Source organism: Podarcis pityusensis (genome assembly GCF_964106645.2).
Source record: "Podarcis pityusensis genome assembly, chromosome: 13".
NCBI lineage: Eukaryota > Metazoa > Chordata > Lepidosauria > Squamata > Lacertidae > Podarcis > Podarcis pityusensis.
In genome coordinates this window covers 40,830,597-40,847,566 of record NC_138038.1, presented here as the reverse complement: position 1 = coordinate 40,847,566, position 16,970 = coordinate 40,830,597, and the positions used below count along the sequence as shown (strand labels likewise).

At 42.8% G+C, this 16,970-nt stretch overlaps 3 protein-coding genes across 5 annotated transcripts; all 3 read right to left on the bottom strand.

The window, feature by feature from the left end:
- Positions 1 to 982: 982 nt before the first annotated feature.
- Positions 983 to 5,111, bottom strand: LOC308461772 (olfactory receptor 5V1-like). Of its 3 annotated transcripts, none has more exons than XM_080978921.1 (3): positions 5,085 to 5,111; positions 4,074 to 4,264; positions 983 to 2,920 (listed from the first exon to the last, which is right to left on the bottom strand). In XM_080978921.1, exons 2-3 carry the CDS (start codon positions 4,095 to 4,097, stop codon positions 1,970 to 1,972), a joined length of 975 nt encoding a protein of 324 aa, XP_080835047.1. In that variant the 5' UTR covers positions 4,098 to 4,264; positions 5,085 to 5,111; the 3' UTR covers positions 983 to 1,969. The 3 variants fall into 3 exon arrangements, with proteins under 3 accessions (XP_080835047.1, XP_080835045.1, XP_080835046.1); XM_080978919.1 differs by having other exon boundaries at positions 4,968 to 5,091; XM_080978920.1 differs by lacking the exon at positions 5,085 to 5,111 and adding an exon at positions 4,964 to 5,078.
- A 135-nt stretch (positions 5,112 to 5,246) lies between these two features.
- Positions 5,247 to 9,368, bottom strand: LOC308461882 (olfactory receptor 5V1-like; the record flags this gene model as incomplete). The annotated part of the gene is made up of 2 exons (XM_080979050.1): positions 5,247 to 5,359; positions 8,426 to 9,368. The coding sequence occupies 2 exons, from the start codon at positions 9,366 to 9,368 to the stop codon at positions 5,247 to 5,249; spliced, it is 1,056 nt and encodes a 351-aa protein (XP_080835176.1).
- Positions 9,369 to 16,172: 6,804 nt separating this feature from the next.
- On the bottom strand, positions 16,173 to 16,970 carry LOC308461881 (olfactory receptor 5V1-like; the record flags this gene model as incomplete). The annotated part of the gene is made up of 1 exon (XM_080979049.1): positions 16,173 to 16,970. Exon 1 carries the CDS (start codon positions 16,947 to 16,949, stop codon positions 16,173 to 16,175), a length of 777 nt encoding a protein of 258 aa, XP_080835175.1. The 5' UTR covers positions 16,950 to 16,970.

The following is a 16,970-nucleotide window of genomic DNA, read 5'->3' as shown; positions in this document are numbered from 1 at the left end:
GCGGGCCGGACGCCAGGCTTATCTGAGCAATAAATCTCCTTCAAGATTCCTTAGACCCCATTCCTTTCCTCTTGAAACAAGAGGTCCCCAACCTCCAAGGTGATTTCCATTCCAAGATACTTGTAATGTGAGCAGTGTTTAAAGTGTTTTTAAAATTGTTGGGAGGGGGGTCAGTTCTGAACGACACCAGCAGGGAACGGGAGCTAAGAAGATCTGATTTGTTTCAGTTTTGCATATAGTTTGGTAGTGACACTGCTAAGTAAAGTTTCTTCATCTACTCACTGTGGATCATTTGTAATCTTGCGAATGCTACAGTGCCAGAGCAGGTCACACTTTTTCTGTGAGTGGAATGGAAATAGTAAGCGAGTTCAACCATGGAGCAGTCGCCCACGGAAGGTTGTGAACTCTCCTTCCTTGGAGGTTTTCAAGCAGAGGTTGCATGGCCATCTGTCATGGATGCTGTAGCTGAGATTTCTGCATTGCAGGGGGTTGGACTAGATGACCCTCGGGGTCCCTTCCAACTCTACAGTGGCGTAGCATGGGGGTGCAGGGGGGGCGGCCGCACTGGGCGCAACATCTGGGGGTTAGGGTTAGGGGGCGCAAATCCACGGGTTAGGGGGCGCAAATTTCTTGCCTTGCCCCGGGTGTTGACAACCCACGCTGCGCCACTGCAACTCTATAATTCCATGATTCTATATGCTGGAGTGGGGAAGTGATTAAAAACTCTAGAAATTTACATCAGAAAACTTGTGTGCAAGTTGCATTTCCTGGGGTTGGAAATGGAGTGGGTTTTCCCCCCAGAAGTTGAAAAGTGATAAATGAAGAGGGGAAAGTTGAAGAGACGTTCGTGTTCACAGATCAGAAGTAAGAAACACAACTATAAAAAACCAGTGGTGTGGCAGATTTTATTGACAGTGAAACTGGACTACACAACACATCTCAACATGTTAGAACAAAAGTCCAAAAAGATAATTAATAGTGGCATCTATTTATATTTGTCATTCTGCTAACATTTCAGTGTGAAGAATTAAGATTACATATATGGTTCCATGTTTCTATGATTTATTTACTTCATTTTTATTGCACCCTTCCATCTCAAGGCAATATACACAAAACCACACAGACACACTTTACCTCCACAATAATCCTGTAAGGTAAGTTGAATTGTGTGATTGCCTGAGTGGGGACTTAAAGTGGATTTTCCTGGACCTCATCTGAAACTCAAACTGTGATATCATGTTTAGATATAGCAGAGTTGGATGGCAGCCTGAGGGTCATCTAGTTCAACACCCTCCCCTGTAATTCAGGAATCTCAAAGCACCCATGGCAAATGGTCACCCTGTTGATGTTTAGTCGTGTCTGCCTTTTCATGACCCCATGGACCAGAGCACGCCAGGCACTCCTGTATTCCACTGCCTCCCACAGTTTGGTCAAATTCATGTTAGTAGCTTCAAGAACACTGTCCAACCATCTCATCCCCTGTTGTCCCTTCAGCCTCTCCTTTAAATACTCCAATGAAGGAGTCTCCACCCCTCCTCCACTGTTGAACACCTCTTACCATCAGGAAGATCTTCTTGACAATTAGTTTGACAGTCCTATCTTGTAATTTGAACCCATTTGTTTGGGTCCTACCATCTGGAGCAGAAGGAAGCAAGCTTCCTCCACCTTCCATGTGACAGCCCTTTAGATAATTAAATATAGCTATCATGTTTCCTCAATCTTCTCTTTTCCAGGCTAAACATAGGAGACAGAGAAGATAGCTATCTTCAAAAATCTAAAGGGCTGACACGTAGAAGATGGAGCAAACTCATGTCAGGTGACAACTTCAAAGCAGGTCATTGTCAGCTGATCACTCGTAATTTAAAACATATTAAATTATGTTCTTCTTTTTCAAAGACTGGGTTATTTTGGTAGATAATGATATAAGATAGGATAATTGTATCTTAGCCATGTATCCCCCCTTCCAAATTTATTGGCGTTTATTAACAATGACCCTCTTCAAAGCCCCTTTCACCTCCTTGTTCCTGAGGCTGTAGATCAAGGGGTTCAACATGGGGGTAATCACCCCATACAACATGCTCACCAGCCTGTCTTGATCTGGATGGTGGCTGGAGGAAGGCCTTATGTAAGTGAAGATGGTCGTCCCATAGAAGAGGCACACCACCATAAGATGAGAAGCACAAGTGGAGAAGGCCTTGCGCTTCCCCTCGGAAGAACGGATCCTAAGGATAGTGGAGATGATGTAGATGTAGGAGACCAATGTCACCAGAAAAGCCCCCACACCAAAAATCCCACCAACAATGAGGACAACCATCTCAGCCGCATAGGTGGAAGCACATGATAAGGCCAAGACTGGAGGGATGTCACAGTAGTATTGATTAACTCTATTAGATTTACAATAAGGTAGAGTGAAAGTCATGACTGTGTGCAGCAAGGAGTTGAGGAACCCTGTGACCCATGTACCAGCAGCCATCTGAAGACACAGCTTCTTACTCATGATAACCGTGTATCGTAAAGGGTTGCATATGGCCACATAGCGGTCATAAGCCATGGCAGCTAAGAGAAAGACCTCTGTCCCGGCCAAGGCTACAAGGAAGTAGAGTTGCAGCACACAGCCAACAAAGGAAATGGTATTTCTCTCTGACAAGAGGTTCTCCAGCATCTTAGGCACTGTAGCTGTAGGGCAGCAGATGTCCAGCAGGGAAAGATTAGTGAGGAAGAAATACATGGGGTTGTGCAGGTGGGAGTCAGCTCCTATGGCAAGAAGAATGGTGCCGTTCCCCAACAAGGTGATCAGGTAGATGAGCAAAAAGGCAGCAAAGAGGGTGAAGCGGACAGCTGGGAGATCAGAAAGGCCCATTAAGATGAATTCTGTCACCACGGTGATGTTCTCCATTTCTCCCCTGTGCGAGGAGCTTTCCTGGAAGAGTTTGAAAGCAAAAGTGTGAGAAAGTAAACATGTTGGAGGCTACAGGCATACACAAGTTAAGGCCTTCTTTGCTTTTCAAGGTGTTAGGCATATAGCCTTGAGTCATACTAAGCAGGAATTTGAGGTCCCTGCTCAGACACTTTATCACTCTGAGAAGCAAAGTTTAGTTCCTAGCAATCACATTCATGCCCTGTACCTGAATTTCCCAGAGACCAATGTTTTACCCGTGTGAGAAACACAATGCTTAATTAGATGGTTCTTAGATCAGATCATCTGACAAAGTCATTTTTAGGTCTTTAAATTACTGAGACTTGTCAGAACCTCTTTGTGCGTTGCATGTAAGTGGTGATATTGTCAATGGCCAGCAACCCGTGTGGAAGCTGGAACAAGTGTACTGTAGCCACAGGGCTTGACAGGGAGTTGTTAACTAACTGCAGTGAACATGGAGACTGATAGTTTTATATACAGTGGTATCTCAGGTTAAGTACTTAATTCGTTCCGGAGGTCCGTTCTTAACCTGAAACTGTTCTTAACCTGAAGCACCACTTTAGCTAATGGGGCCTCCCACTACTGCCGCGCCGCCGCCACGTGATTTCTGGTCTCATCCTGAAGCAAAGTTCTTAACCTGAGGTACTATTTCTGGGTTAGTGGAGTCTGTAACCTGAAGCGTGTGTAACCCAAGGTACCACTGTACTCACTGCTAGATCCTCTTCCTCCTAGTCAATTGCTGGTTCATTATTTACGGCTGGATTTTCTCACATTCTCCCTTGTGCCTGTCACCACATGAAGACTTTATTGTTCCACCATGAGCCTGATTTATTTGTCCTTTCCCTGCCGTTGTTACTACCTGATGAAACGCTCTGAAGAACTCAAAAGCCTCCACATCATTTCATGACATTTTGGTTGGCCTGATCATAGTATTGCCCTTATACGGATTTTCATCTCATCTAAACCATATTTTTATTCATCTCAGCATCCCTTCTAGAACATTCTGTGTACTGCTCCCGTTCCATGTACACCTGTCTTGATATATGAGTCTCATTTCGTCAAACTTATAAAATTACCAAACATATCTTTTCCTGTCTTACTTAAAACTTTAAGCCACAAGGATGGCCCCATTAAGCTTGTATCTTCTAATACTCACGGTCAGTGATTGGTGCGTTTGCATTTCACCAAACAGTCGCTCTTAAGAATGTCTCTCATCTGCCTTGAGATCAAGGAAGGATTGTGTGTTCCTCCGGCAGCTCAGCCTTCCCCTTTAAGTCTCGACATAAGGAGCTCAAGGGAATAGCAGGCCTCAGAGCACACCAGCAATGCCAGGAAGCATCTGTTTGCCTACCATGACCAATGTCAAGACAAAAAGTGATGGGTGATTTTCCAGCACAATAAGTTCCAGTCCTGTGAATTATTGTCCAACTCTATATTTCCATTATTATGATTTTTTGAATACATGACTCCCTAGAATGTTAAGGAAATCCAGCCCATGTTTTATGTGCTCCATTTCACCAGAGGATGGGACAGATCTTCTCTAGTTTTTACACAAAACTCAGGAGAATAGCAGCCAGGCAGGAGCTGTGACTATGCTTAAGTGGCCTTAGCTTTCAATGGTGAAAGAACAGAAAATAAGAAGGACCTGAGTAGAGAGATCAGTTTATGAACCTCCTGCCTACAATCCCTTAGTCATGTGGGGGTGGCAGCAGTATTCAATGGGGTAGTATTCAATGGGGGATTTTGTATGTGAGCTGGAACTGGTCTGTGACCGAAATAATAAATTCATTCATTCAACGGGGGTAGGCACTTTGCCTATTCTCAGAGCCACCTTCTTTCTCACATCCCAGCATAAGTCATGGCTGAGTCCAGGCACTAAGAGCAAGTGTGAAGACTCAAACCAAGGAAGACTGTCCATAAAAATGTCTATAATTGATGGTACTCAGTGACCTCCAGGATGAAGCCCAAGCCCCATAGTGATCCTAAAACCACAGGGAGATTGTGCTGCCTGCAAACATTGATATTAAAATTTAACTATGGCCATACACACTTCTCTCCTCCAAAAACGGGACCATGCAATTCTTTCCTACTCCTTAATGAGTCCCAAAGAGCATTGTTAACATTTATGGTGCAGTCTCCATCTCATCTGCTACCACAGAGCTCCTACCAGAAAGGTCCTCAGATAAATGCTCTGCATCCATGGTGATGTAAAAATAATGCCACCAAGAGTAATTATGATGTCATCCGAAGTGAATGGATTTGAAGTCCCCAGGATTCTCACAGGGATTAGCACACATAAGGCCAATTTGGGAGAGGCTATGCACCATCCCTAGTTCTTCCTGCTCAATGACATGGTTGCCGTGTGGGGGGGCTCCACCATGTCAGATTTCAACTCTAGAAGGAACTCTCCTCTACAGGAGACAATTTCCTCCATATAGAAAACTAGATGCAAGAGAGAACAGATGTTTTGTCTTCCATCTGAAATGGCAGGAATCATCCCTGTAGGACTTTCTCTCTCTCTCTCTCTCCTGCGATAAAAAAAAGGATAAATTCCAGTGATGTGGATTTAAAACTTCAGTTGCAACTAGGCCCAAATTAGGTCTGAAATACTAGGGGATTGTTTGTTTCGTTTATTTAGGAAAGCGTTTATATATTGTCAGTTAGGACAACAGAACATGGCTGTGTACAACAATGTATACAATAAAATCTAAAACATCATAAAAGCAATAAATAATGCTCATTAAAGCAACTGCATTAAACAGTTACGTAGGCCTGTCTACATAAAAAAAAAGTGTTGGCAGAGTTAGTGGATATTGAATGCTTTATTAATTATCCCTGCAACCAATGTGTGTTTTCCACAGGAGTTTTAGAAATCATCGTATGGAGGGAATCAGTTCTGAGTGACACCAGCAGGAAAAGGGAGCTAAGAGCATCTTGCTAGTTTCAGATTGGCATATCGTTTGGCAGAGCACACTGCTTTGTGAAGTTTCCTCCTCCTAATCTACTCTCTGTAGATCATTTGTAATCTTGCAAATACTTGTTTTTCAGTGTGTCGAGTGGTAATTTGCAATGAAGGACTTGTGTAAAACTTGCATTTCTTGGGTATGAAAATGAAGTGAGTGGGTTTCCCTCCTAGATACTGAAAAGTGGTTAATGAAGAGTGGAAACTTGAAGAGACGTTCATGTTCATAGAAGTAAGAAACACAACTATTTTAAAAAAAAACCACAATGGTGTGACAAGAGTTTATTGACAGTGATACTGGATTACACAATGCATCTCTTTACATGTTAGAAGAAAAGCCCAAAGAGATAATTGATAGTGGAATCTATATAAGTTTGTCATTGCTCTAACATTTCAGCTGTGGAGGGAAATGAGATTACCTATTTATTTACTTCATTTTTACTCCACCTCAAGGTATGTACAAGACTAGATACACACACAAAAAAAAATTTTTTTGTCTTTTAGTCATTTAGTCATGTCCGACTCTTCGTGACCCCATGGACCAGAGCACGCCAGGCACTCCTGTCTTCCACTGCCTCCCGCAGTTTAGTCAAACTCATGTTGGTCGCTTCGAGAAAACTGTCCAACCATCTCGTCCTCTGTCGTCCCCTTCTCCTTGTGCCCTCCATCTTTCCCAACATCAGAGTCTTTTCCAGGGAGTCTTCTCTTCTCATGAGGTGGCCAAAGTATTGGAGCCTCAGGGCTCATTAACTCACCAAGAAACTTGTCCAGCTCCTTCAAAAATGGTACCTCCCCAACTCACAACAGTATGTTAACATTATGTTAAGATTGCATTTAACTGTACGGGGGGGATATGTAGTAGCATTGGATATCATAACCTAGGCATATATTATGTACATAGATTGTGAGTGTCCTGTCATTCAGACCTTCTGGGGTACAATACATAGTATTTTCACCAAAATTATGGGATATTGTATCCATCCCATCCCTAAGATGCTCCTTCTGGGATATCTAAAAATTCAATCCATGGAAGTTCTATTGAACCTATTAGCAACTTCTAAATACATACAGCAAAAAAACCACAAACCCTAATATATCAGGGTAGCCAATGTGGTGCCCTCCACATGGTTTTGGACTACAACTCCCATCAGTCCCATTCAGCCTGGCCAGTGGTAGAGGATGATGGGAGTTGGAATCTAAAACATCTGGAGGGGGCGGCAGCAAGTTGTCTATCCCTGCACTGTGCTATTATTTTAATTAACATAACCTAAAGACAGGAGTGCCTGCCATGCTCTGGTCCACGGGGTCACGAAGAGTCAGACACAACTAAACAACAACAACAAAGAACTGTCTATGATAGCCTAACATATAAAATTTTAAATGATATATTTAGATGTAAGTTAAAGTTTTATTTAACTTCAAGGGGGTATAACAAACAAACAAAAGGTAGGTCCCCAAAAAAAATCAGGAGGTATTGTAAACAGACACCATTAGCTGCACTTAATTCCCATTGAAATAAATGAGAATTAATTGCAGCTACTGCTGGCTGCAATCTTAACCTTACTTCACTGCTAGTGATCCCTGTTGAATTCAGTGGGGTTTTCTTCTGAGTAATGACTGTTTGTCTGGATCAAACAAAAGTTACTTGTGTGCTCCCACTTATTGTTGTTGTTCTTAATATACTGAGTACATGAGAAAAAAGAAAGAAAGAGGATCCCACCTCAAGTATCCTACAATATACATTTTGAAAGCGAGGGAGAAATCAGGTGAAAGAGAGGATGGGAAATCAGTTACAAAAGGAGGACTGTGAGCAAGAAAAACCATGTATATTTAGGTCTTTGTTTCAGATGAGGAGTGAGAGTTTAAGCAAAAAGGTTTCAGGGAGCAAATGGCTTTGATGCTGCTTTTCCTTGGTTCAGAATCAGGGTTACATCGGTGCCCATTTTATATTATTGAGAAATACACATAGCTAAGCCACGCTTTCCCTTCCCAACTTTAATGGCGTTTGTTGGGTTGAAATCACGACAGACGAGTGGTAGGTGTCATATGAGAGGCGTCTCTGCCGGGGCGAGCCCTGGGAACTCTCTTTTATTGAATATTACAAACATTGCCACAGGTGTGCTTGTGGCTGATTGGTTGATACAAACACAAAGCAACTTGTTGCTGATTGGTTAACATAGGTACAAGGCGGGAATTACATATATCCATTTATCACTGATGGATCAAAGGCTGAGAAACGAAGCTGGAACTAGACAGGCATGAAACCTCCTAATTAAATTATAACTAAAGATTGATATTGAAAGAACATAACATGAAAGAATACAACAATCACGTTCCGTAGATGTGGTCAGCAATGCATTAAGAACAGGTCAGGATACACTGTTTCATGAACTCAATGGGAACTGTTCAGAACATTCTCAGACTCTTGTGCAGAAGCAGAGAAAAGATTATGTGCGAGACTTCCCAGAATGCAAGAGAAAAGAAGCAATGGTTCTCATAGCAAGACTTCACAATTATGTGCAGTAAGAGAACTGCAGAAAGAGAACTTCCCTTCAGGCGTTTATGAGCAATTACTCTTTTCAGGGCCCCTTTCACCTCCTTGTTCCTGAGGCTGTAAATCAAGGGGTTCAACATGGGGGTAATCACCCCATACAACATGCTCACCATCCTGTCCTGATCTGGATGGTGGCTGGAGGTAGGCCTTGCATAAGTGAAGATGGTTGTCCCATAAAAGAGACACACCACAATTAGATGGGAGGCACAAGTGGAAAATGCCTTGCGCTTCCCCTCGGAAGAACGGATCCTAAGGATAGTGGAGATGATGTAGATGTAGGAGACCAGCGTCACCATAAAAGCCCCCACACCAAAGATGCCACCAAAAATAAGTACAACCATCTCAGCTGCATAAGTAGAAGCACATGATAAGGCCAAGACTGGAGGGTTGTCACTATAATATTGATTAACCCTGTTCAATTTGCAATAAGGTAGAGTAAAGGTCATCACTGTGTGCAGCAAGGAGTTGAGAAACCCAGTGATCCATGTACCAGCAACCATCTGAAGACACAGCTTCTCGCTCATGATCACCGTGTATCGCAGAGGTTTGCATATGGCCACATAGCGGTCATAAGCCATGACAGCTAAGAGAAAGACCTCTGTCCCTGCCAAGGCTACCAGAAAGTAGAGTTGCAGCACACAGCCAACAAAGGAAATGGTATTTCTCTCTGACAAGAGGTTCTCCAGCATATTGGGCACTGTAGCTGTTGGGCAGAAGATGTCCAGCAGGGAAAGGTTAGTCAGGAAGAAATACATGGGGTTGTGCAAGTGGGAGTCAGCTCCTATGGCAAGAAGAATGGTGCTGTTCCCCAACAAGGTGACCAGGTAGATGAGCAAAAAGGCAGCAAAGAGGGAGAAGTGGACAGCTGGGAGATCAGAAAGTCCAGTTAGGATAAATTCTGTCACTAGGGTGCCATTCTCTATATCTCTGCTCATAGATGAGGTATCCTGTAAGATGTGGAAAGTATCAGAGATATATTAAGAATGTTGAAGTCTGCACTCATATATAATTGAAGGCCTTCTTTGCATGTAAAGGTATTTGACAAATAGTTTTAAGGGTATTTGACTACGGAAGAATGGAACATCCTTGTTCAGAAGCTTAGTGCCTCTCTTACCAGCTACTGAGTCTTGCTATCACCTTCAAGCATGACTTCTGAAATTGGATAACAGTGTTTCAAACACAATGCTCAATTAGCAGGATCTCAGCAGGGTAATTCTTAGGTTCTGATACTACAGCTCTTTCCTCCATCCCTTCTGAGTAGACACTTCCTCCCAAGGAAACCCCTGGTGATGGCACCTTCTAGAAACCTATTAAGCACCCCAGTGGTGACTGGGATTCCCAACATGTACAAATGGAAAGGATAGTGAATCAGGGATCAAGGGAGGGCTCAGGATGCGGTCAGGGACATAATCAGAGGATCTAGATGAGACATGAATTAGTAGTAGTAGTAGTAGTAGTAGTAAAAAAAATTATACCACCCTTCGTCTGAAGATCACAGTCACAGAATCTGAAGATTCTGTCCTAGCCTGGCACTTCAGGCCTCTGTGGGACTACGCCAGGTTCTTCAAGACCCTCGGTTTTACTAGGTTATTTGCAGAGCTTCATGCCTCTTCCTCAGTAGAGGTCTCCCCAGGATCTGGGTCAGGCAGGATTATAACAGGGCTTTTCCCAGCTTGTATGTAACATGCGAGTCTTCTTTGGGGAGACTCTAACAGGGGGACTGTAGCTTACTGGCAGAACACATGCTTTGTCCAAGTCCAATCCCAAGCACCTTCAGGTGGACAAACTCAGTATATTCACTGCTGTGATATCCCACCCCCCACCCCAGTCCCTCAATGTCAGCAGTATAGAATTTTTTGGAAATAAATCTTCCCTAACACACTGGTTTCTTTTTCCTGACTCTCCCCTTTTTATGCCCATTTATAACTTGAACTATCCCATACACTTCAACAAGTTAGCATTGTTTTTAAAATGACCTTTCTGTCATCCCTCCCACCATTGTTTATCTCTCTCACACACATCCACTCTTCCATGGTGGGTTTATTAAAGATATACTATAAGGTTTACTAAAATGAAAAATTTCCTCTGAGTTATTTCCAGTTTGAAATGTTAATTGTACCACCTTGTACATTACTTGTAACAGCTATATAGAGCTAAAAAGAAAAAGTAGAACCCTGCTGGATCTCATGAAGGGGTCATTTCATCCATCTTCCTATTCATATCCAGCCAGATGTTTCTGGAAAACCCACAAACAGGGAATGAAGAGAACAGCGATCCCACTTTATTTACACTCAGTCCCTGTTGAACCAGCAAGCCTCTTTAACCTGGCTTTAACCTAACCTTCCACTTAGCTGTTATAGCTAGCAGCCACTGATAAATTGATCCTTCATGCATTTGCCTATTCTTCCCTTAAAACCATCTAAACCAGCAGCTCTTACTGCAACTTCAGGTGGAAAATTCCATTAATTAAATACACAGTATTGTTTGAAGTACTTTCTATTCTCCTGAACTGATTACAGCCAATCAATGTCTTTGGGTGTTTCTGGGTTCTAGTACTGGATTACAAGCTTCAGCTGTTTCTTTCACAGTGTTACTTATACATTTCTTCTAGAATGACAGTTGCTATCTTGCCAAGTCTTCCAGTTTTTTTAAACAACAACAACTTGGAAGTTGAGTTCACTCCACCCTCAGTCATCTTCTTTCTTGGCAATTTTCCTGGAGATGCTTTGAATTCAGCCTACCCAGCCCAGGGGTACAACACACTTAACAGAGGCTCCTTTGAATGTCTGCTGCCTTCTCCTGGCTCACCTCCCATCTTGAGACTGTGATGTGATGCAGACACTGGGGCTCCAGTTTCAGCCTGCTTTTTCCTTCTTCCCTCTTCATTGAGTTCGCTTTGTTACCTCCTAGCCGGATAAAGAGTTCTGAAGAACTCAAAAACTGGCACGCCATTTCATGGCATTTGGGTTGGCCTAATAAAACAGTTTGCTAATTACAGATTTTTGAATATTTCTGCAAGAACGCTTATTGAAGTTATATTTCTATTCATCTGAGCATCCCTTGCAGAACATTCTGTGTACCACTCCCATTCCAGGTATACTTACTTCTATTTATGAGCCTCATTTCTTCCCACCATACTAACTTATAAACTTAACCTGGGCTTTTTTTCAGGGGGAACTCACAGGAACTCAGTTTCAGCACCTCTCAGGTGGGTGTCATTGCCATTCTAAGAGAATGAGGGAGGTGTTCATGGTGAGTTCTGGCACCTCTTTTTCTAGAAAAATAGCACGGAACTTAGCTTTTCCCATATTCCTTAATCCTTGGTCCTAGTCTTAGCTATGGCCCCCATTAAGCAAATATCTACATACTCACTGGCAATGACTGGTGTGCATCCATTCTTCCAAACAGTCACAGTGAAGAATTTCTCTCCTATGCCTTGAGATCAAGGAAGAATTGTCTGTTCCTCTGGCAACCCAACATTCTCCTTTAAATCTCAACATAAGGAGCACAAGGGAATACCAGGCCGCAAAGCTAATTTAGCAATGCCAGCAAATATCTCCCATGGCCAGTGTCAATGCATGATTTCCCAGCACCATTAATAATCTGCATTCTAGATGGTAACTCCCCAGAGTTTGGCTTATTTCTCCCAAGAGCAAGTATCAGACACAAAGAGAAAAGTAGCAGAAAGCATGCCTCAACCTATCCTGAATGCATTGGCCCCAGTATATGAGCAGCAGTGGAGAAAGGGACTACAAGGTGACGATGCCTGCCTATAGACCCTATGGGCTAAACTGCATGTTGCATCAATCACCTTAAAAGAAAAGAAAAACATGACCAACACCACCTGTTGTTCTTTGAAAGGGAAAGGTGTTAGCAAGTGTCTTCCATATTAACTTTTAAATGATGTTTCCTGAAAACTTCTCTTTGCTCTCTGGCTTATACAGACAATTAAGAAAAACATTTTCCATAATAGCTAGTGATTCTTTTTAAATCTTTGTGTGTGTGTATACAATTGCTATAAACTGCTTTGGTATTATTATTATTATTATTAATAATAATAATAATAATATATAGCATTCTCACTTTCCCAGTAGTGATGTATGGAGGTGAAAGCTGGACCATCAAGAAGGCTGATCGCCAAAGAATTGATGCTTTTGAATTATGGTGCTGGAGGAGACTCTTGAGAGTCCCATGGACTGCAAGAAGATCAAACCTATCCATTCTTAAGGAAATCAGCCCTGAGTGCTCACTGGAAGGACAGATCGTGAAGCTGAGGCTCCAATACTTTGGCCACCTCATGAGAAGAGAAGACTCCCTAGAAAAGACCCTGATGTTGGGAAAGATGGAGGGCACAAGGAGAAGGGGACGACAGAGGACGAGATGGTTGGATAGTGTTCTCGAAGCTACAAACATGAGTCTGACCAAACTGCAGGAGGCAGTGGAAGACAGGAGTGCCTGGCGTGCTCTGGTCCATGGGGTCACAAAGAGTCGGACACGACTAAACGACTAAACAACAACAACAAGCATTCTCACATACCAGCATGTTCAGGGTCAAATAGTCATTGGCACAGTATTTAAGGCAGAAAATGGGAGCAGAGGACCAATCCAGATTGTGAGTGCAGTGCTGGATTGTGGGCCTTTCCTATGCCTTTTTGTTTCGACATAAAAATGGCAGAAGTGCAACACATACTTTAGACCATTGTCTGTTCTGCACAATTTATTTGAACCTCCCTTGCATATCTGATTTGGGGGCTTTTGTTTCCTTGCCCTCTTTATAGAAAGCTAGCCTAATTATAGTGGCTGGCTGCTTTCCTGCCTTCCTTCAAGCTAGTAGGAACTTCTGGTAGTGACCTGGCTACCACATTTCAGCATGGTGTACTGGTTCAGAGTTGTGGACTCGTAATCTGGTGAACTGGGTTCGTGTCTCCGCTCCTCCACATGCAGCTGCTGGGTGACCTTGGGCTAGTCACACTTCTCTGAAGTCTCTCAGTCTCACTCACCTCACAGAGTGTTTGTTGTGGGGGAGGAAGGGAAAGGAGATTGTTAGCCGCTTTGAGACTCCTTAGGGTGGTGATAAAGCGGGATATCAAATCCAAACTTACTTTCTTTCTTTCCTGATGTCCTCATAAGCCCAGTTATCTTTATAGCTGCAAGATCATATGTACTATGCATATGTTTAATTTGCCTTTGTTTTCTTACAGGAGAATGCTTGGTGAATTATTTCCATATAACTGAAAATAATCAAGGCCTGTGGAAATGACTTGATTTCTGGACCTGCTGCTTGGGACCCCTTAATTATATGGGGGTGTCAGTTATATTACCCCCTTAGTTATATGGGGATAATTAAACACTGGCAGAAGACCATTGCCAAGAGCAATGATCTTTCTAATATCCCACCAGACTTCATGAAAGTCTGGGCATCACAAACAAACTTGAAGACACACACCTAAGAAACTTCTCATAAAATGTCTGTAGTTGACAGTACTCAGTGACTTTCACAATGAAAACCCCTAGAAAAGGTACAAAACTAGAGGGACATCATGCTCCCTGCAGATATTGATATAAAAATGAAGCTATGTTCCTCTCCTTCCAAATGTGGCCATTCAAGTGTTTTTCCCTTCCAAATGAGTCCCACAGAGCATCGTTAAGTGTAATGAAGATGATGGAATCACCTGCAATTCCTCTGATATCAGGGGGACACCTCAGAGGAATACCCAGCATGGGTGGTGCTGTATAAATAAGAATACCAAAAGCAATTATGGTGACACCTGAAGTCAGTGGCTTATTCAGTTATGTGGGGATGGCAGGATTAACCAAGCAATGGGAGGAGACACTTTGCATATGCTCGGAAACAACTTTATTGTATCCCAACATAAGTCATCACTAAGTCCAAGCGCTAAGAACAAGATTGAGGAATCACACATGTGGAGCTGGGCCTACATGTTGGAAGGCTTACCATTAAAATGTCTATAATTGATGGTACTTGGTGACCTCCATAACAAAGCCCATAGAGGTTATGAAACCACAGGGAGATCATGCTCCCTGTAGGTATTGATGTTAAAATATAGCGATGGACATACACATTTCTCTCATCCCAAAATGGGACCATGCAAGTGTTTTCACCTGCCTCATGAGTCCCACAGGTCATTGTTCACAATAATGGTGCAGTCTCCATCTCATCTGCTACCACAGAGCTCCCTCCGAAAAGGTCCTCAGAAGATGTTTAAAAATCATTATGGTTTCGTCCAAAGTCCATGGCTTTAATGTCCCTAGAACATCCAAACAGCACACATGGGGCCAAGCGAGAACAATCTCCGCATCATGCCTAGTACTTTCTGCTCACAGAAGTGGTTACTCTGTGTGTGGACTCTACCACATCAAATTTCAACACTTGAAAGGAAAGCTCCTGTACAGAAAACAATCTCCCTCATATGGAGGGGAAGAGAGGGAGAAGAGAGATGTTTAGTCTCCCATCTGACATGGCAGGAATCATATATGTAGCAATCTTCCACTTGCCATCGAAAATAGTAAATCCCAGAATGACCGCTCCCCACCTCAAATGGGGGGCGCTTTTTGCGGGGTCGCGTGCAGCCCCTTGATCCTACACGATCCCCGGCAATGTAGCCTGTCTTTGTCTCAGATCTACATTTTATGGTGTATTTTTGGTCGCTGTGGAAGCCGCCCAGAGTGGCTGGGGAAACCCAGCCAGATGGGCGGGGTACAAATAATAAATTATTATTATTATTATTTTCAATTGGAACAAACACAAAGCTGAAATAATAGGTTCTCAAAGTTTCACAAGGTTTCTTGCCTTAACCCATGCTGTTAATCCAATCTACAAATCTCTTATACTCAGTACAGCACTACAAACAAACAAGCACATTCCTTCAAATAAAGATGTGTCAAAACAGGGAGTGGGTCATGCCACAGCCCCTTTTCCCTGATGTAAGGATCAGTGAATCAGTCAAAGTCAGTTTATCTTCGATTCTTATTTCTCCAGTCTTAAAATCAGGATTCCAGTCCACACAGGAGCCCTCACTTGAACAATACACTATCTTGACACTATCCTTTTCCATCAGGTCTTCTTCAGCCTGGCTCTATGACCTCCTGGTGGGTCTTCTCTGCCATGTAAACTCTAGCAAACTGGTTCTCATACTTTTTTTCTCAGGGCCACACTTTCAGAATAAAAATTACCTCACACCACACTGAATTGTTTATTTATAAGAAATACACTGGAAAGGGGAAAGGGACAACTAGCAGTGCTTGATTTATAACACAGAACACAACTACCTCATAATATGTTCATGGCACATCCAGAAAGTATTAAACATTGCAGCTACATAAGACCATGAACTATCCTGAAAATATAATATTGACCGTCCTTGGATCTTCCTGCCACACTTGCCATCCTCTCCTACCATACCAGTGTGGCACACCACATCCTTTGACTCGCAAGATATGTGGAAAAATAAACCTATAACTGAAGCGACCAGAGGCACAAGGAGAACCAAGAATAAAAGTCTCCATATTGCATCAAGCAAAATGTTCAACCAATTCAAAGTTACTTATCCCAAATGTCTGGAGAGAGTTTTACATATTCTTTTTTATGTATTATTATTCTGTGTATTCAATAAAATCCCACCAAAATGTTACCTTTGTTTTCTGTTTCAAAAAATATGTAGACTACACTTCCTTGGATCAGAATTATTTATGTGTCCATTTTAATCTAATACAAATAACTAAGGCACACATTCCCTCTTTAAGCACATATGAACTATCACCCTCTTCAAGGTCACCTTTACTTCCTTATTCCTAAGGCTGTAGATCAAGGGATTCAACATGGAGGTAATCACCCCAGACAGCATGCTCACCATCCTGTCCCGGTCTGGATGGCGGCTGTTGAGAGGCCTTATGTAAGTGAAAATCATGGTACCATAGAAGAGGAGCACGACAATTACATGGGAGGCGCAAGTGGAGAAGGCCTTGCGTTTCCCCTCAGCAGAACGGATCCTAAGGATGGTGGAGATGATGTAGATGTAAGAGACCAGTGTCACAAAGAAAGCCCCCACACCCAAAAACCCACCAACAATAAGGACCAACATTTCAGCTACGTAAGTAGAAGCACATGATAATGCCTGCACTGGTGCGATGTCACAGTAGTATTGATTGACTTTATTGGATCTGCAGAAAGGTAGAGTGAAAGTCATTACTGTGTGCAGAAGAGAGTTGAGGAACCCTGCGACCCAGGTAACCGCTGCCAGCTGAAAACAAAGCTTCTTACTCATGATAACTGTGTATCGTAGAGGGTTACATATGGCCACATAGCGGTCATAGGCCATGGCAGACAAGAGGTAGACCTCTGTCCCTACCAGTGCCACCAGAAAATAGAGTTGTAGCACACAGCCAGCAAAGGAAATGGTATTGATCTCTAACAAGAAGTTCTCCAGCATCTTTGGCACTGTAGCTGTCGGGAAGCAGATGTCCAGCAAGGAAAGGTGGCTGAGGAAGAAATACATGGGAGTGTGCAAGTGAGAGCT

Coding starts and splice junctions, on each gene's coding strand:
- LOC308461772 (XM_080978921.1), bottom strand. CDS start 4,097: ATGCAAACGCACCAATCACTGACC. Junction 2,921..4,073: donor AAACGCACCAATCACTGACC/GTGAGTATTAGA, acceptor AAACTCTTCCAG/GAAAGCTCCTCGCACAGGGG.